The sequence below is a fragment of the Lissotriton helveticus genome, chromosome 3_1 (genome assembly GCF_964261635.1).
Source record: "Lissotriton helveticus chromosome 3_1, aLisHel1.1, whole genome shotgun sequence".
NCBI lineage: Eukaryota > Metazoa > Chordata > Amphibia > Caudata > Salamandridae > Lissotriton > Lissotriton helveticus.
The window spans coordinates 1,657,530,547-1,657,546,496 of record NC_136061.1 but is presented as its reverse complement, the minus strand read 5'-3'; the positions used below and the strand labels follow the sequence as shown (position 1 = coordinate 1,657,546,496).

Sequence of the window (15,950 nt, the reverse complement as noted above, 5' to 3'; positions counted from 1 at the left end):
ATGGACTCGCAAATCTTTTATAACAGTTCTGGCGTCAGCCGAGCGCTGGTGTCTACATTTTTAAGTGAATCTAGTCTTAAACATAAATGGGACGCATTTCTCCTACTGGATTTCTGCGTATAGATAGCCTTATGCTTTCTAAAAGAAGGGTCCTGGCAATACTCCGGCCGGTTCGCCACTGCGATCTCTGTTGCAGTTTTGACAGCCCGTTGCAAATTTGTAGTTATGCAGGCTCATCCCCGGCCACCAGTATTATGATTGTAATTCTTTCAGAGATGTCAAGATCTCCTGGTGCTTCAGACCTAATCCCATATGTGCTTCTTAAATCAAGAAGATTCTCCTGTTCGTGTTTGGAATCACTCTATCCCCCACTCCAGGGATTCAAGCAAAAGGAACGGAGTTTGCATCAAATATGTATGTATAATCGAGTGGATAGTTCACGGGTAGTGCTGCACAGTCGCCTTTAGAAGACGTTTTTACCGCCAGCATGGTTTCCCCGTCTATGTATTTTTCTGAACGCTTTTTTGTGGCTACGGAAGCCGGATTAGTTGCTTCCGCTGTGGCTGTGTTAGCCAATAAACTCCCTGCAGCGTGAACGCCATCACGCTGATGACTCAGTGTATGGATCACGTGAGTCTTTTGTAGTTCTTTCTGCAAAAGAACTACTTGTTCCCAAAGCTTGTTATGCTTTATTGTGGCACCTGTGTCATCTTTGAAATCGTTTTGAACCCAGTTCTGCAAGTCATTATTGTAAGATTTGACACAGTAATGCGAATCGCACACTATTAGTGTCGGGAATTCGCGATCGGCATTTTCCAGCGCCATCTTTAAAGATCTTATTTCAGCTCGCTGAGTTGAACAGTTTCTGAGTGATTCAGTTTTGGTAATTAATGGTCTGAATTTACCCAAGCGCCAGCGACCTTTAACAATCGCGCACGCTGTGTTGTAGGATTTTTTCTCTACATCGTAGTGTTGTGCAAATCTGTCCATGTAGATTACACATTTGTATTTTTCGAGAGGCAGAATGTCGATTGGCAGAGGATATTCTTCTTCATATTCTAGATTTTCTAGTTTTTTCATGTTCGGGTCAAAATAGTATTTCACGTCTACTGCAGCAAGAGAATTTTCCCATTCGATCCATTTTGGATCTAATGCCACATTAGTCAAATTGCATGGGCTTGTTAATGCTTCAAAGGGTGATTCTGCTGTTAAAACAGTTATTCTTTTGCCTTGTGCTTGGGCTCTGTTTTTTTGCTACAGCAGTTTGAACCGCATTTACAATGTTTTCCATAAGACTGAATGTTTTTTCAGCTTGTGTGTACAAGTGTGATTTGTAAGCTATTGGTACCTTTTCTCCCTTATTAGAGGTCAGGTACGTGAATCCGCATATTCCTGGGATGACTCAGATTACAAGGTTGCGTATGTTTTCGCGTGTTTGTAATTTTGTTTTAGCTAACATGTCTGATTGCAATGATCTTAAAATTTCTGTGTGTTTTTGAGTCCAATTGATTGGTTTAAAATCAGGTTTTATTAATTCATAGAGAGGTTTAACCCTCTCTGCATAATTAAGAATGTAAGTTCTTCCGAAATTCAGGAAACCTAGTATTGATTGTAAGTTCTTCAGCGTTTTTGGTGCTTGGAGGACAGCGCATTTCTCTAAGAAAATGTCCGCTAGGCTTTTGCCTTCACTTGATAATTCGTATCCTAAAAACAGGACAGTTAGATGGGCAATTCGTGACTTTTTAAAGTTGAACTTGTAACCCTCTGCTGCGAACCCAAGTATTATGGTGTTCACTCTTTTCAAGTGAGTGTCCAAGTCATCATCTGTGAGATAGATGTCATCGACATAAGATAATGCCTCATCATCAAATATTTGTAGTAACTCTGTTACTCTTGCTGAGAATAATCCTGGGCTATTCTTGAATCCCTGTGGGAGTCGACAGAAATTTTTCTGTGACCCCATTATTGAGAAAGCGGTCAAATACCTGCTTTCAGGTGCAATGTTTTGACAAAAGAATGCATTAGAGATGTCTAATGTCGTTTTGTATTTTTTGCGCACGATGTCATTCATTAGTGTTGCACTGTGTGAGTTTTGTACTGCAAATGTTTTGCAACATGAGTTAAGATGTCTGTAGTCCAAAACTAGACGATATGAATTGTCTGGCTTGGAGACAGGAAACAAAGGATTGTTCATTTGAGAGGTGCATGTTTCAATCCCCCCCTGGTATTCAAGTTGATCTAAGATCTCCCTGACTTGTTTTTTAGCTTCTTGTTTAATTGGGTACTGCCTCTGTGCAGTTGGTTGACATTTTAACTGGATTTTGTGAGGAGGAGAGTCCTCATCCCATCCAACATGATTTTTGTATAATGCAGGAGCTTGGGCTACTGCCCATTTTCTTGCATATGTCTATTTTCTATGCATTGGAATATGATTTGAGAAGGCAGGCATAATCATTTCTTCGCCATGAGGGCACTCCCTGACAAACTCTGGTGGCCAGTCTTTCTCAGCTAAAAGGATGTCATAGCCTTTGGAAAGGTTATCCCAAAATAGACCCCTTACTTTCCTAGTCTTATCTCCCTCTATACGTAATGTTATCTCGTATATTTTATGAGGTTTGCTAACTCTGGTATCAGCAGTTTCCACTTGAATTCGTGTCCACTGTCTCCAGATGATTCATCAGGATCTTGCGAGCTATTGTCACTTCTGCTGTGCTGTCTAGCAATGTCTGGGCCCACTCTCCGTTTTTCAGTTGTGTCCTCAGTATCCTCGGCATGTTTAATTATTTTAATACTGGCTACCTTCTTTCTTGGAAATTGTAATTTTTTACGTTGATGAGCAGGTTCTTTGTCTTTGGACTTGACGTGCTCTTCACTGTGTTCTGACCGTCCTCTTCTTTCCGATTTCTGTGAGGAAGTCTGAAAAGATCGAGAGGGACGTGTATCAATATCTTGATATCTATCAGGTTTTTTCAAATTATCCCTATTTCTAAGGTTGTATCTTTTCTCAGATGGCTCCCTCTGGGGAGACTTGTGTCCTTGGTCCGGAGATCTTTCTCTCCGCCGAGGAGACCTTCCTCTGGACTGGAATCTTTTTTCTTTGGGAGTGGATTGTTTATTTCCATCCCAGCTCTTTTTTGGAGTGTTTAGATTATTTTTAATAAATATCTTTTCGGGATTTTCAGTTAGTTGGGGTTTTATTGGTTTCCCACCCAAACTATCTCTTCCTAGTTCTTCATAGGATTTTTCTATGATTCTGGCAAGTTCAATTGGTTGTTCTGCTATATCTGTCTCTCTTAATTTCTGGCGGATCGCTACAGATGCTGCTTCTCCTTTTATGTTGGCTAATAATATAGCCGAGACCTGCTTGAAGTCTTTCAGTAGTTTCATACCCAGAGTTAAAGCAGGTTCTGGACCGTATTCATTTTGAATCTGTCTTAGCACATCTGGTAAAACTTTCATGGACGGAACACCATGTGTTTTTGTGTAAATGGAAGCAAAGACTGTGCCCCAAGTGTCACAGTACTCCACATGTGGTGTGATCCCCATTGGAAGACAGATAGTCAGAATTCTGTGTTTCTCAGTAGGGGTAGTATCTGGAAACACTGCCTCTATTTGAGTGATTTTTTGTGCTAACCAAAATGGAATTTGTTCCCGTTTTGCTGGTGTTTTACCAAGACAGGATTGTATATTCTGTGGTGTTATTTTGTTTGTGTTCCCCTGATGAGGGTTCAGCTGTGGAATGTTAATTGCTGGTTGGACTGTTGAAGTCCGCATTACATATTGGACCAATTGTCTATGTATTTTAATCAGTTGTTTTAGCTGTGCTAAAAGTTCTGGTACTGACATTTTTTCGATGTCTGGATGTGGTGTGTAGCTGGCTAGAACCGGCCACGTTGCTCCTGGTCTACCTAGTGGACCGAGCCTGGTGATGTGATTGTTATGTTTTAGGGCGCCATTAAACCAGAGCAGGTGCTCTTGGTAATTTAGTGGGATTTCCACCTCCTCGAAAGGGGTGTACTCTTCCGGAGGTTCCTCTATTTTCTAGTAGTGGAACTCGTGTGTGACAGCGTTTGCTGCTGGAAAGTTTATCCATGAATAGAATACCTCTGTCTGCCGATATTCATGGGCCTCTATCACGAATACGACTATACCACCTCGTGATGTCAGTCCGTTTTCTATAAGTTTAAGAGTTATAGTTTTTCTTATGTTGACCGGAATGAGTATAGCATTCGGGTCATTGTTTCAGAGACTTGTGTCATCCGCTAGGAGTTGAGCTGCTATTCTAGCTGCCTCCCTTTCGTCTTCACTTTCTGACATTTTTACTGACAGAAAGGTTTTTGTTGCAGATCAAGTTTCAAGGAAACAAAGATTAGGTGCACAATATTTTGGAACACTGTATCCTTCAACGTTGACTAAACCAAAAACTATACATAGGAATCTCTTCCTACTAAGTTCCGGCGGATTTTAACTTTTTACCCACTCCAGACGTCTTTTGGAGTATTTACGGAAAAAGGGTTCTGTGTGAAAAAGCACGACTGAGTTACTCTAAAGTCTTGCGTTAGATTTATCGCCTTACCAAACGTTGGGCGCCATGTAGTGTAGTTCCTATATTCTCAATAGGCTCTGCGCATTGGAATAATATATTCAGCAGTGTAGACGTAGGACTGAGGTCGACTAGGTCTCAACTGACTATATTAGACTTAAGTTTTTGCCAGCTAGCTCAGAGGTCACTAGAAACTTTCTCGAATAAACGAGGAGGAGTTTAACCTCCCTGGATACACAAGAAGGGATTAGCTTCTGACAACCATATAACATGACAACTTTGCTCCCTCAGAATAAGAGTGTATCTCTAGAGTCATGTGAAAACAATAGACAGCTATTTCACTCAGTCAAGTGTGCATACTTAGTTTCACCAGAGTGCAGAGAAAAGAGAGACGGGCGTTTTCAATAAAAGGTTGTTATTTATTGAGCAGTCTTCTTTCTCATGCAAGAGAAATGAATTGCCACAATTGCAATACTCATAGTAAAGTAAAGTGCATACAGTAAAAGGAGGATTAAGAAATAATACTGTAAAAGCATTGATATGGTTTCTTAGCCATAAGATACTTTAAAATAGATAAAATATATACATACTTATATACATTGACTAACGTACTCAACTGGTGCTTCTAAATACGCCTACCCGGTGTACCTGACCTAAGCCTAATACGTGGGAAGGAGTAAGTAAGTAGCAGTTTAAGTTAAGTTGGTTTTGCCAAGAATCTGAATCAGGAATTTTCTCTAAGGTTTTAGTCAGCTCCGTACCTGGGTTAATAGAAAGCAGGAGGTCTTGTATCTCTCTCTCAGGACTCGATATCCCAGTAACCCACGAAGGTATCTGGAAACACCGGAGCTGGATTTCTCGGCAGGAGAAAAGACAGCATCTCTCTCAGTGCTTCAAAGAGGAGGGGCAGCGTCCGTGGGCTCTCGCATCAGCTGGGCTCTCGGGCAAGTAGATAGCTGCTCTGATCCAAAACCACCACCGTGTGTTTGCTTAAGGCAACGTTGGTATATTTATACCTGAAAGGTGCCGGGTTGTGACGTAAGGTTGGACATAAGATGTCAATAAAGATGTCACTAAGAACTGGCCGTTCTTAGAGTGCTCACAGGAGTTCTAGGACGAAATCAAAACAAAAGCAATGGGGAATTCCCAGGTTGCTGGAGGTTTGGTTTGTTTACAGAACTCGTTGTACTTGCTAGGAGCCTGGGGAAGTAGCCTTGCTTAATTTGGACAGCATGGGCTATGACCAAATATGGATATGATTCTTATGCCTTTATAAGGATATTATTGATTATAACCACATAAGGGCATAAATCAGGACTATCGAATTTAGGGTCCTAGATAGAACTACAACAGGTTTCCTTAGTTATGTTGCTTTTACTTATTTTACTCTTCGTTATATTTTGATGTTGTTGTTGCCTATCGTTCTGTTGCCTTCTTTTGTGTGGCTACATAAAGAAGACAGACTAACATAAGGAATGATGTACGGTAGTCTATCCCACGGTGCATCTAGCGTATCCCACTTGCAAAAGGTGTGTAAAGGCCTCACGTAGGAGGCATTTTTGCGACGGCAAACCCTGCCAATCACAAAATTTAATGCATGTTTGGAGTAAGGGAGATGTGAACAGAGATTTTAAGGATAATGTGGATCAATGATGTCACTGTAGGAATGGTTCTGTAGGTTTGTCGGATTGACAGTTCTCTGGATAGTTCTTTGCATGTACAAGGGTTAGTGTGCGTTTGTTGTGAACAGAGTATTTTAGAATGAACTGGAGAATTCACTTAACTGTAATGTTCTGGACCTGAGATTTGAGATTTCAGGAGGCTGGGGGTGCAGTGAAGGAGAGAGCACAGGGAGGAGGGATTGCAGGACTAAAGCACTGGAGTCGAAGGATACAACAGGAGATTGATGGTCCAGAGACAGAGAGCATCAGGAGGAGAGGGAGCATACGAGCAATGCAAAGGTGTTGAACGACAGCACAGGAAATGTCTAGCACACAAACAATGTGCTGAAACCGAGAGAACACAGGCAGCACAAGGCGTTGACTGTCTGGGAACTAGGTGGAGATAAGGGAGAGCACAAAAACAGTAGGGCCTGGCAGGTCCGCAGATAGAGGCTGGGGCTCGAGAGGAGCCAGGGCAGAGAGAGATGGGCAGCCATGTCAGACAGACTAACAGCTATGTGGTTATACTGAATAAGCAGTTTCCTACGTCATTATCATATGAAATCTCTTTATAGATGTAATAACTACACTTTCACAATTACTTTATTAACCTTCTTGCTTTCTCAAATATTCTTGGAAAGGCACCATTTGCCCACTCTTTTTTCAAACTTTTCTCAGGGAAGAACCCCCCCCCCCCCCACATACACACCTCCCAATGAGGTTCAGGCTCGCTCGCTGCACTCGCCACTGGGCACTCATCACAAACTTTTACGCCCACCACTTTCAAATGTCACCAGCGGCCACTGCTTCTGCGGAGCCCAGAGCATGGCAAACTGTTTTAGTTTACGGGCTCCTGTCACCTCACCAGGTGCCAAGCTCTGGGGGGGGGGGGGAGGATTCATTTTGGATAATGTGATTCAAGGTGCGAAGGTCCACACAAAACCTAAATTTTCCATCGGATTTGGTCGTGATGACAACTGGCGAAATCCATGGTGAAGTTTCGATCTGCTCTATCACCCCTTGATTCAACATCTCTTCCAGCATCTTCTTGACTTCTTCTCTTGCAATAAACGGAACTTTCCTGACCTTGTGTTGCACAGGTACAGCATCCTCACGTAACATGATCTTATGAACATATCCTCTCAACTCCCCGATATGCTCTTCAAACAGACTTGTCATTCCTTCAACAATTGACTCTACAGTTATACTGTCTACCACCATCACTTGTTGCTCGGCTCTTGGGTTGATGATGATATGAAGGTCATATTGTTGCTCCCATCCCAAGATGGCAGGCCCTGACTTTGCTACATAAACCTTCCCTACAGTAGAGCGACCTTTAAATAAAATTTCACAGGACATGTAGCCAATCAACTCTATGCTGCCTCCCGGATAACCACATGGACTAATGTCACTGGGTAGTAAGCGCACTCCTTTCCAATTACCCATGTACATTTCATGTGGAATTATTGTCCAAAATGACCCGGGATCAACCATCAACTCTACTTCCTTCTTGTCGATAACAAACTTTGCTTTTGGTCTTTCTCTCCTACCTCATTCATTTTGACAGGTACTATTGCTACCAACATTTAATACTTTACTAGAACCTTCAACACTAACCTCACTTTTGCCTATATCTCTCTTTCCTACGACTGCTACTTTCTCATTATTCACCCCTTTGCACATTCTGAAGAAATGACCTTTCTTCCCACATTTTCTACACACTTTGTCCAAAGCAAAGCATTTTTTATACTCTGAGGTATGGAATGTACTCCCACACCTAGTACACATCCTTCCCTGATGTCTACTCCTCTCTCCACTGGCATATCCGGGACTAAACCTTTTTACATCTTTCTCCCCATAATCTACATCTTTCTTACTTACAGCAGCGACTTCTCCTTGTTCTACACAAGAAACTCCATTTTTATGACTACCCTCTTTTGTACTATCCTTTTTCTCCATCTCTCTCATGCATGCATTAGACTCTTCAACCACTTTCGCTATATCTATGGCTGATTGCAAAGTGGGATTTTTTGCTGTCCATAGTTTCTCCTGCATTTTCTTATCTCTACATTGTACTATTAACTGGTCTCTTATCATTTCCTCTCGTATTTCCCCAAAACTGCATTTTATTGACAATTCCCGTAATCTTGTCACGAACTAGTCAACCGATTCCTCTGCTCTTTGCGGTTGGGTATAAAATTTATGTCTTGCCATAACGATGTTGATTTCTTTCGAATACTGTTTCTTCATTCGCGCCTTTGCCTCTGTGTAAACATTTGTTATTGTTCTCCCATCTTGGCTCAACCCCACAGGCAAATACTTGAAAGAGTGTTGACCCTCTTTTCCAAGTGCACTCAATAGTAGAGCTTTCTTCCTGTTGGCACTAAAATCTTTCCCATCTAGTGCTTCGATGTATTTCTCAAAGATATCTATCCACTCATCCCACTCGATGGGTGGATCTCCGCTCATTTGCAAAAACATAGGCGGCATGATAACGTTTTGACTCTCCATCATTGTTTCCGCACTTTTCTACTTGTCTACACCTCTTGTCTCTTTTTTTTTTAAAGAAATTTCGTGCACTTCACTCAGTTCCTCATAAGTTATTATTCATTTGGTTTTACCTACAACAATTGGTATTGTCTTTTTTTTAATTTATTTTTTTATCCCTTTTAAAAGTTCTTTCTCACCTCTCTTTAAGTTCAAGAAAAACGGCACTTACTCCTTCACAAGGCACTTCCTCCCTTTTCTGCTTGTGTGCCTCGCTTGGATTCTTTTCTGCTCTTTTCTTTCCTTTCAACGACGTTAAACTTTCAATCCCCTCCCGTTTTAGTCACGGAAGAGGTTGCTTAGCAACCAGAGGTTATTTTCAAAATGGCCGTCACGTTTTTGTTTTTACGTGGTCACGTCACTACCGCTTCCGCAGTGACATACTCCGAAGATGGTTGCGCTACTCTCCGTGCTGTTCTGCTGCTTCGAACACGGCGTCGGAATTCCAGGTGTGACTGCTGCTCGCACGCACTTCACTGACTGCTCGAGCCTTGCTTTTCAAATGATGCTACTGCTTACCGTGATGTCTGTGCTTCGTTACTTCTCCCAAAGCGCAAGGGTTATTCTTCACGCGTAATCCTTATACAGTACACGAATTGAGTAGGGTTATGCCGACTTGTTTCCCACGTAGTGCACACCTTTGAAAATGTTCGCTGTCTCACACGTGCTTTACTGACTGCTCGAGCCTTGCTTTTCAAATGATGCCACCGCTTACTGTGATGTCTGTGCTTTGTTACTTCTCCCAAAGTGCAAGGGTTATTCTTCACGCGTAACTCTTATACAGTACACAAATTAAATAGGTTTATGCCGACTTGCTTCTCACGCAGTATACACCTTTGAAAACGTTCGCTGTCTTTTACACCAAGTATAACGTTGGTACACTGCTCTCACACGCAGAGTCTCTCTTCCTCTCTTTTGTTTCTTCACAAACACACCAGTTATACATCTTGTTGTTCGCTGGATCTTGTAATGTGGTTCCAGTTCTTGCTTCTTGTTTAAGCAGATTACTTCTTCCTCTTGCGTGATTCTTCTTACACCAGTGGGGTTTTCCTCCCTCTGTAGTTGTTTAGCTCCACAAGCTTATCGTCGCCATGTGTAATAATCCATATAAAAGGGTGGATACCAATATAAGGGTATTGAAATGGTATTTATTTAATGCTACAGAGAAAACTGGTGTTCCCATCAGAAAGCTAGGGAGCTAACTGACAAGCTAGAATATAGATAGTCCAAAGCATTCTATGACATAAGCTAACATGGAATGTACATCTTAAAGAGATAGGATACAATATAAGTAAAGGGAATACAACATACCTCCAATATGCAAATGCAGGTATTTAAGTTTAACTCTGGCACACTACAGATGCAGTGCAAGGTTCTCTCAACCTAATATAAACTTATTTTGACTTGTGCTTGTGTTGGTTGTCTATTTACTTATGTAATATTGTGCGACCTCCTTTAATGTGTCTGTAAAATGTACCTTTTGTCCCAAATTTTTGTCCTGAATTCTGACCTTCTGTCCTGAATTTTTGTCCTGAATGTTGACCCTTTGTCCTGAATTTTTACACTCACTGTCCTGAATTTGCACCCATGCCATTGGTCACCCTAATCTCAGACATTTGGCTAACGTCTTATCCTGTATAAACAAGGACCTGCAACGAAGAAAACCTAGAGATATCTTCAAAAAGTGTTGAGAAAATCTTGTGAATTTCATTTACATCTCAACATCTTTAAAATGATCCAGGCATCCAGAGTCTGTTCAAGTGCCTGTCTATGTGTACAGTGTCAGATGGCTCGGTGAACCTGAAATTCATAGGAGACTCTCAAACGCAGAACGTTGGCCACAATTGCTACTTTTCATGAGGCAGAGAGAAGGTAGAAACAGGTAGCAAAAAATAATAAATTGCATAGGTCATTCAAGTGCGAGATCCGAAAATGCAAACTTTAAGAGTACATGCAGAAATATTCTCGAGATGAAAACGTGAGTCTGTTGGACTGAATTGAAAACATAAAAGCAGATTATGTCATGCTTTGGGTGTCGATAAGCGAAAGTAAAAACCTGCCATTTGTTTGCCCACTTTAAATAGGGCAGGGTGATAAATGGCAAAACCACCAACAGCCCTTACTCCGTCTGAGGTGTATATCAGCGGCTTAGAAGGTGTAGTCTGTGCCGCTGACATACTGAAGGTCCAACCGACTCTAAATAAGGCAGGCGGACCTTCAGTACAGGTGGAGTACCCATTCCGTCACACTCTAAATCTGGCTTTAAGACTAAACTAAGACACAAACATTCTGTTACTCATAGCAGATTACACAACGTTCTCTGATAGCATAGATACACAAGTTTTAATTGTGCACTTTTTATATAAATGGTCTAACCTAATAGGTTCCTCTATTTTACTCAGATGTAAGGGTGACAACACTTTTATTGCTGTCCACTTTGTCTGTTTTTTATTTTCGAATGGTCCACAAGAGTTCTTTTTTTTTTTTAAATATCTTTTTATTAAATAAAGAACAAACAAAACACAAGAGTTCTTTAACACCTACCTGAGACAATTTGACAGAAGTGACTGGATCCATTTTAAGAAACTGAAATCTGCTGAAGCTCCTGTTTGGGGATAAAAAGACAAATTCAAGAAGACTGTAAAACATTGCAGAAGTATGTTGCCATTCTAACAGGGTTACTTTTCTACTGCATCATCTGTTTGCTTTGTGTTATTATAAATGATTTTTTTTAACTGACTTATTTTGTGGAGAAGTGTGGCTCAATGGTTAGAGCGGCAGACCCTGATGCAGAGGTTTGGCCCGGGACCACGGTTCAATTCCCGCCTCGCCAGGTCTTTGGCTCAATTTCCTCGGACCTGATAATTCTCGCCTCTGTGCCTATTCTTATCATGGGTCCCACTCTGCAACTCTGGGCAATAGCTTGCTTAATCTCCACAACGGCCCCAACAGCGCTGGGATGCCTGGCTTCACCTTGGGGGTGCCCAGGAGTGGACATTCACAGGGAAAAGCCAGGAAGGGTTCCACAGCGGTATGCGTACAGCACCAAGACACCCCAGTTGGGGTATAAGTGCGCTTTACAAGTACAAATTTCATTTCATTTTAAAATGTACAACTGATTCCCCACACCCATGGAAACATGCACAGCATATTACATTACATAAAAGATCATGTTGAGCAATAGTTTGTGTGGGTGAATAATCCCCCAAAATTCTCCGTTAAATGTTGCATAAAATCCTCATATAGAAACGCAACGGACAGGCCAAGGAAGTCATTTGAAAACTGAGTATCTGCATGCAAAGTCCTTCAGTGAGGGTAATTGCTGAATACTTGTGGGTCAATTTTCGCTCCAGAACATTCAGGTATACTCTGAAAAATCAGTAGGTTGATTACTTTTCTTCACACAGAAAAGGGCTGGTTATAGACTGCCTAATTTTCCTTCCATATCTGTTCAAGCACCCCACCCCTCACTCCCTTCTCCGTGTGGGGTTCTGTTTGAACAATTCATAATACAAGTACTACATTTTGTATTGAAAAACACTGTCCTAATATATCTACAGTACTATAGCCATTACATAAATGCTTTTATTTGCAATGCAGAAGGGGGGATTTCCATCATAGTGCTATAGATAGAATGGCAGTATTTTCTGCAATGCAATAAATAGTCCCATTGTGTTTTACTTTAAGATACACTATCAATCTTTGTTTTTCCACTGACACAACAGAGGGACTATCTTCTGTGGAAAACAAACTCCTTCTATTATGTTTCGTTCAATATGTGGCAGTAGGTCTGAGGATGGTGGTGACTAGATTGGCCCTCCCTGCAGCAGAGGAGACAGTGGATGATGAAGCGGGAGAGACTATGCATGCCTGTGAGATGTCCAGCCCTTCGCTGCAGGACATCTTCACTAAATATATATATATATTTTATAAAAATGTACAGCATACTTGGCTTGCTGTATTTTGAAAAATGTCAGTATGGCCTCTTGCACTGATAATCCAGGCTGACATGTGCCAGAGGTAGGCCTGGTAGGACATAGTGTCACTTTACATGTACACGTTTTTTTGCTCAAGTTGCCTCCCTCTTTGTTACATCAACTTTTGACACACATTTGCATTTGTGACACGAGTTAGTTTTGCAGAAACACCAACCTTGCTGACACAAAATAACTTTGTGAGAACACTATCACACTACCTTGGCATTATGTGCATGTCCTTCACATGTGTGATACAAACATGTTTGTTATTACATCCATTTGGCGATGCAGCAATGTGTTAAATACAAATAATAGGCAGGCTGATCAAAATCACGGCCCGAGGCTAAGGTGCTCTTTTCTATATATATCCTTTTGTTCCCAAATACAACCAGAGGAGACACTTCTGCTGACTTTGAGGCGTCACTGCATGCTGAAGCTTGAACGTAGCAGCTGACTGACATCTCCGTGAGAGGGTCCAGTTCATTACCAAGACAATGTTCTACATTCTTACCCAACAGGTCAAGGGGTTAAATCATCCAGAAGGCAGACCATACACTCACACCCTAGGCATATAGATTATGGTTTGCATTGTAGTAGTATTTGCATTGTAGTAGTACGCTAGATTGTTATAAATACTGAATAGGTTTGCATATATAAACTGCCTCAACAAGATGGTGGAACTCTTCGTTTTATTCACTGTTTTGAACGTTTGTCTGCTTCTGACTATTAATCATTACAGCACATATTTTCTATACAAGAATCATTATGGTTCAATACATTTTAAAAGACGTCCCTTTGTGTATTGTTTGTATATTCCTTTCATCAAAAGAGAGCAGGAGTGACTGAGCGAAAAGTATTAGTTCTGTCACCACGATTCCTGAGGGAACAGGGTTGTCATGTTCAGTAGTTGCCAGAACTGTTTGCCCCCCTACCTAAGCTTGGGGGCTAACGGTTGCACTGTGAGCTAGCTGGTCCAAGGGACAACATATTCTGCTGGAGAACATGGAATCAGACTGGTACCATCCTAAGTGTATATTGTCCACAAACACGCAGTTCCTACTAATTAGTGGACACTACATGACAAGGTGCTTAGAGGCTCATATAACTAGGTCAAAATGCAAGTTTATTACAGGCCCACTTTGTTATTTTAATAGTTAAGACTTTTCATATGCTGTCTTCTATATTGATCTTCATTCAGTACTATAGTTTCAACATACTACTATGAATGTCAGAAGTGAAGCAAGGATTAAAGGGCCGAATCATAGGTTTTTCCTCTTTAAGTAAGACAAGGACATGTGGATTTTGCCTTCACACTGGATGCTTAGCAAACCTTCTGGTGGATTGCTTTGCACATGAAGGAATACTATTGGAACAGGAGTTGAATGATCAGTGGTCAATAGACAGGAAGGAAAAAAGATGGAGAAGATTCTTTGAGTGCTGAAACAAGAGCCTTATCTGGGAGCTAAATTCACTAAATAAAGAGGCATAACCTAGGAACCCCCACGTGCAACACAAGAAAGTATCACCAGGCAAAATGCCAACACCATGGGAGCATGCCAGTCAGTGAGCTCAGTGAATGTGAAATCGTTTGCTAAAGAAAATAAATTTTAAATATGAGGCATACCCGACAATGTAGGAAGAATGCTTTGGTATCATCAACACGTAAAGATAAGTGCTGCATTTAAAAGGGATGATGGGTTTCTCAAGAAATCTATGTTCCCAAAACAGGCAACTATGTTAAGTCCTAAACCCAGATGTAAAAGGCTGGTGGTCTGATAGAGGTTCTCGTTAACAGTAAAGTTGAATGTGTATATATACGGTCTTGTTCCTTTAAGTGTTCAGAATGTCTGTATGAACATTCTTACTTTGAGTTTTATTATTTGAAGTCTAAATATGTTCAATCTCAGTCACTGCTGTCATCAGTTCTTGGCGGTGCGTGTCAGGCCTACATCAACTCCTTTTATTACACTTCTGCCATGAAGACTCTTTTTTTGGGAGACGACACAACAGACTTCGTAGCGACGAGGGATCCAAATAGGGGCGGACTGCTGCACCAGCAACCCCATAGGACACTTTTAACTAACCCCAAGCCTGCTAACCAGTTCCAGAGTGCTCAGCAGCAATTGATTCTATTTACATTACTTAACGTTAATGGCATTACGCGGAGTCCTACTCCATCGCTTTAATTAATTATATGAGGCACCCCTGCCTCATCAGACCCATCACACGCTATTTCCTTTAATTAAAAAACCCTTCCCCCTCTTAGCCTCTTGTTAGTAACCTTTGGCACAAAGGAAGGAACTAGAACCAAAATCACTCCGTCCGGAAACACCTCACAATAAGGAAACCTGCATGAAAAGGCCTACAATTCACCCAGCTTCCTGGAAGAAGTGATAGCCACAAGAAAGAATGTCTTAGGGGGTTAGATAATGCAACTCAGCCACCTCCAAAGGTTCAAATGGAGGCTTAGTCAGCGAAGTCAAAACCAACATCAAATCCCCAGTGAGAAAGGAATGGGTCCTAGCACAACTATTGGCCAGACCCTTCAGTCTTCCATGACAATCCCAACCGCACACCCTGCAGCAAAAAGTCCATATCCACCACCAAGCTCACAGATTGAGGATCAACAACCCTGGCCTCACACCAACGAGAAAACGACCCCCAGTGTCTGTTACATGACTTCTTTGTGGATGACCTTCTGGATGCTTGCAACGTAAGTACCAAGTAATCCTGGAGACCCTGTTCCCTCAAACCCCTCCTCTTAACCTCCAAACAGTCAGGTGGAGCTTCTTCAATGACTCCCGTAGAATTAGGAAGTCAAGAGGATATGGATTCAAAGGAATCAACCAACCCAAAGTCAACATCATGCGCATCAGCAGAAGAAACCAATTGGCCAGCCGCCACAGGGCAGCAATCAGAACCACATCGGCCTGTTTGAGGCTTACTGCTCTCAAATAATTTCTGATCATGTGAAAAAAGCGAAACGCATAAAGCAGGCCCTTTGCCAATCTGCAAGATGTGCTTCCACTGCCGATGCCCTCTCCTCTCTTACCCCTTGAACAGAATCTCTGAACTTTGGCACTGGACTCTGACACAAAAAGATCCACCTGGCACCCTCCACTGATGAAACGCTAGAGAGAACACTGCTGGGGCTAAAGAAAAGTTCAGGGAAGATGGAATGTTCTTGTTGAGAGTTACTACCACTAGATTGGCTTCCCCTTG

The 15,950-nt window shown here is 41.7% G+C and overlaps 1 protein-coding gene across 1 annotated transcript in view; it reads right to left on the bottom strand.

Moving 5' to 3' along the window:
- SLC12A8 (solute carrier family 12 member 8) overlaps positions 1-15,950 on the bottom strand; it is an 838,951-nt gene that overhangs the window by 59,208 nt on the left and 763,793 nt on the right. The window contains exon 13 of the mRNA XM_078682439.1: positions 11,296-11,356. Within this exon, the coding sequence (XP_078538565.1) occupies positions 11,296-11,356 (61 nt within the window). The remainder of the gene's footprint in view (positions 1-11,295; positions 11,357-15,950) is intronic.